We start from the raw sequence: 2,943 nt of genomic DNA, 5'->3' as shown, positions 1-2,943 counted from the left end.
CTGCGCGTCCCCCCCCCCTGCCGCACCACCATGTCTTTGGAGTGGCTGATGGACTGGAGCTGGTCCCTGGACGGACTCCGGGATTTCATCGCCACTGGCATCCAGTCTTTCCGGGACTGCGACGCCACCGCCCTCGCCACCGTCGCCTGCCTCCTGGTCCTCTTCGTGTGGTACTGCTACCACGTGGGGCGGGAGCAGCCCCGCGCCTACGCCACTGTCAACGCCCTGATGCAGAGCGCCGAGGCCAACGGCGTGCAGAACGGGTACGTCTACTGCCCCTCGCCCGAGTGCGTGCGCTGCACACACCACGACGGGCTCAACCAGAAACTCTACCACAACCTGCAGGAGTACGCCAAGCGCTACTCCTGGTCCGGCATGGGCAGGATCCACAAGGGAATCCGCGAGCAGGGCCGCTACCTCAACAGCCGGCCATCCATCCAGAAGCCAGAAGTCTTCTTCTTGCCGGACTTGCCGACCATGCCCTATTTCTCCCGGGACGCTCAAAAGCACGACGTGGAGTTGCTGGAGCGCAACTTCCAGACCATCCTGTGCGAGTTTGAGACCCTCTACAAAGCTTTCTCAAACTGCAGCCTGCCGCAAGGATGGAAAATGAACAGCACGCCCAGCGGGGAGTGGTTCACCTTCTACCTGGTGAACCAGGGCATGTGCGTGCCCAGGAACTGCAGGCGATGCCCACGGACGTACCGCTTGCTCGGGAGCCTCCGCACCTGCATTGCCAACAATGTCTTTGGGAACGCGTGCATCTCCGTGCTGAGCCCGGGCACCGTCATCACCGAGCACTACGGACCCACGAACATCCGCATCCGCTGCCACCTCGGTAAGTGCCCAGCGGGGTGGCTCATCACGTGCGGGGGCCTGCCGCCCTGCCTGGGTGCTGGACCCCAGAAAATGCCTCTTGCACCCCGTGCTCTCCAAGTTCAGGCACTAATTGCAGCCCCGGGGGCCGGCTCAGGTGCCTGCTCTGCTTTGGCCCGAGGGAGGTTTTGGGGCTTTAGCAGCAGCAGCCCCCCCAGGAGAGGCCAGCACTCAGTCCCCCCGGGTGCCTGACCTCCCCGGGGTCCCCAGCTCGGCTGCAGGAGCGTTTTGCCTCCCTCCTCCTGCCGACCTGGAGGCGTGGGCTCTTGCCGGTGCGAGATATGGGGCTGACTTTGCGCTGGGGTCTCCGAACACCCCCCGCTCTGCAGGTACCCCCACCTCCCATCGCGGGCTGTGGGGCAGCCTGGGGTGCTGCTCCAGGGACCGAGCTGTCTCCCAGCGCCGCCCCTCCACCAGCTCCCCCCTCCTGGGATTTTGGGTGCTCTGTGCGTGATGCAGGCAGATGTGAGCAAAGATGCTGCTTTGGTGTGAGTGAGGGGTGGGGGTCCCGGGGTATCCCCTCCGGCAGCACTGCGCTCCCCGCCCTGCGGGCGCCCGGGATGGGGAGAGCCCACGCGGCACAGATGGTCGGGACGCTGCTGCGCTGGAAGCGGCACAGATCGCGCCGGGGGAGGCACCGCACGGGCCCTGCTGGCAAACACTGAACAAGCTTGTTCAGCCAACTTCTCTTGGGTAAACACACTCAGGCGGTGACTGGCCATTTATTTCGAGTGGGAATCGGTCTTCAGAGCTGATCCAACGAGCTCTCCAGGCCTGGGGAGCCGGGACCTGCCCTTGCCTGTGCCAGGAGGCAGCCCGCTGCCCGGCCGCCAGCTCTCCCCGCTCTGGTGCATGGGGCTGAGAGGGGTCCTGGGGAGGGGGCCAGCCAGGTGAGGTCCAGACTGGCTCAAACAGCGTGGAGCTGGGGCCAGTCCTCCAGCAGGAGCACGCACGCCCCGGGGAGAGGAGCGATGTGGGTCATTCCCTCGTCCTTCCAGGTTTTCCAGCTCCATCTGCTCCGCGGCTGCTGGCCCTCCAGCCGGGACACAGCACCGTGCCCGGGGCACGCCGATGGGCTGCTCGTGCGCTCGCCGACATCCCCACCTCGGTGCTGGGGTCTTGGCTCTCGCTGTGGTCCGGGCATGGATGCGTTCAAGAGACAACCAGCCCCTTCAGGCCAGCTTGCTCTGAAAAGGCAGAACAGCCATCAGCGTAGCCCCGTCGCACTCTCGGATTTACCCCAACCCCAATGTGGCTCTGCTGAACACACAGGGCTGAGCCCGGGCGCCAGCTCTGCCCCTCCGAGGGACAGGGCAGCGTCCCCCGGGGCGCGGGTGCGATGGAAAGGGCTGCGCGCTGCCTCCCCGGCTGCTCGGCTCCCCCTCCCCAGCTGGAGCGTCTCCAGCTGAGGCTGTTGTGCAGGGGAATGGCTTTGGGTTTCGTAGGCTTTGAACCATCCGTTAGAAAAGCAGAGCAGCTTTTTTTTTTTTGCTCCCAGCTCTCCTGGGCAGCTTGGGAGTCCCTGCTGCGCTCGCTTGGTTTTGGCATCGCTGTGAGATCCGTTCCTGCTCGTTTGCTGCATCGTTACCGTTTGCAGGCCACGTGAGCCCTGACCCCTTTCTCCACCACGGCTGCGTCCTCGGGGCAGGGTGACTCTGTGCCAGCTCCAGCGGTCCCCGGCACTGCGGAGGGGGGACGTTCCTGATGCAGGGGGCGATGGCATCCACCCTCATCACACTGGCTTGACTCGTGCTAGTATTTTAGGAGAAGACCGGTTTCATTTCTAGGATTGTCCTTCTTCGTGTGGCCCTTCACAGAGCCTCATCCCTTAGGAGGGTTTTGCAACCCTCCCCTGGATTTCTGTCCTTGCAGCAGCTCGGGCGGGGACTGAGTGACAAGGCCGATGCTGAGTGACGCAAGGCCAAGTGGGGAGCTTGTGGCAGAGCCAGGAATTGAGCCCATTTCTCCAGTCCCAGCGCAGCATTCCCTCCTACCCCGGCCATGCGGTGGGCAGGGTGATCGCAGCAGAGCTGGCGGAAGGAGAGGGCAGGCGCTGCTGCTCCCGAA

At 64.6% G+C, this 2,943-nt stretch overlaps 1 protein-coding gene across 1 annotated transcript in view; it reads left to right on the top strand.

The window, feature by feature from the left end:
• Positions 1-30: 30 nt before the first annotated feature.
• The window catches only part of ASPHD2 (aspartate beta-hydroxylase domain containing 2), a 4,126-nt gene continuing 1,213 nt past the window's right edge, over positions 31-2,943 (top strand). Inside the window, 6 exon segments of the mRNA XM_009634749.2 lie at positions 31-838; positions 1,792-1,807; positions 2,088-2,096; positions 2,749-2,803; positions 2,805-2,876; positions 2,879-2,926. Coding sequence (XP_009633044.2) covers positions 31-838; positions 1,792-1,807; positions 2,088-2,096; positions 2,749-2,803; positions 2,805-2,876; positions 2,879-2,926 — 1,008 coding nt within the window.

The sequence above is a fragment of the Egretta garzetta genome, unplaced genomic scaffold (genome assembly GCF_000687185.1).
Source record: "Egretta garzetta isolate BGI_Z169 unplaced genomic scaffold, ASM68718v1 scaffold73, whole genome shotgun sequence".
NCBI lineage: Eukaryota > Metazoa > Chordata > Aves > Pelecaniformes > Ardeidae > Egretta > Egretta garzetta.
This window is presented reverse-complemented; position numbering and strand designations above follow the sequence as displayed.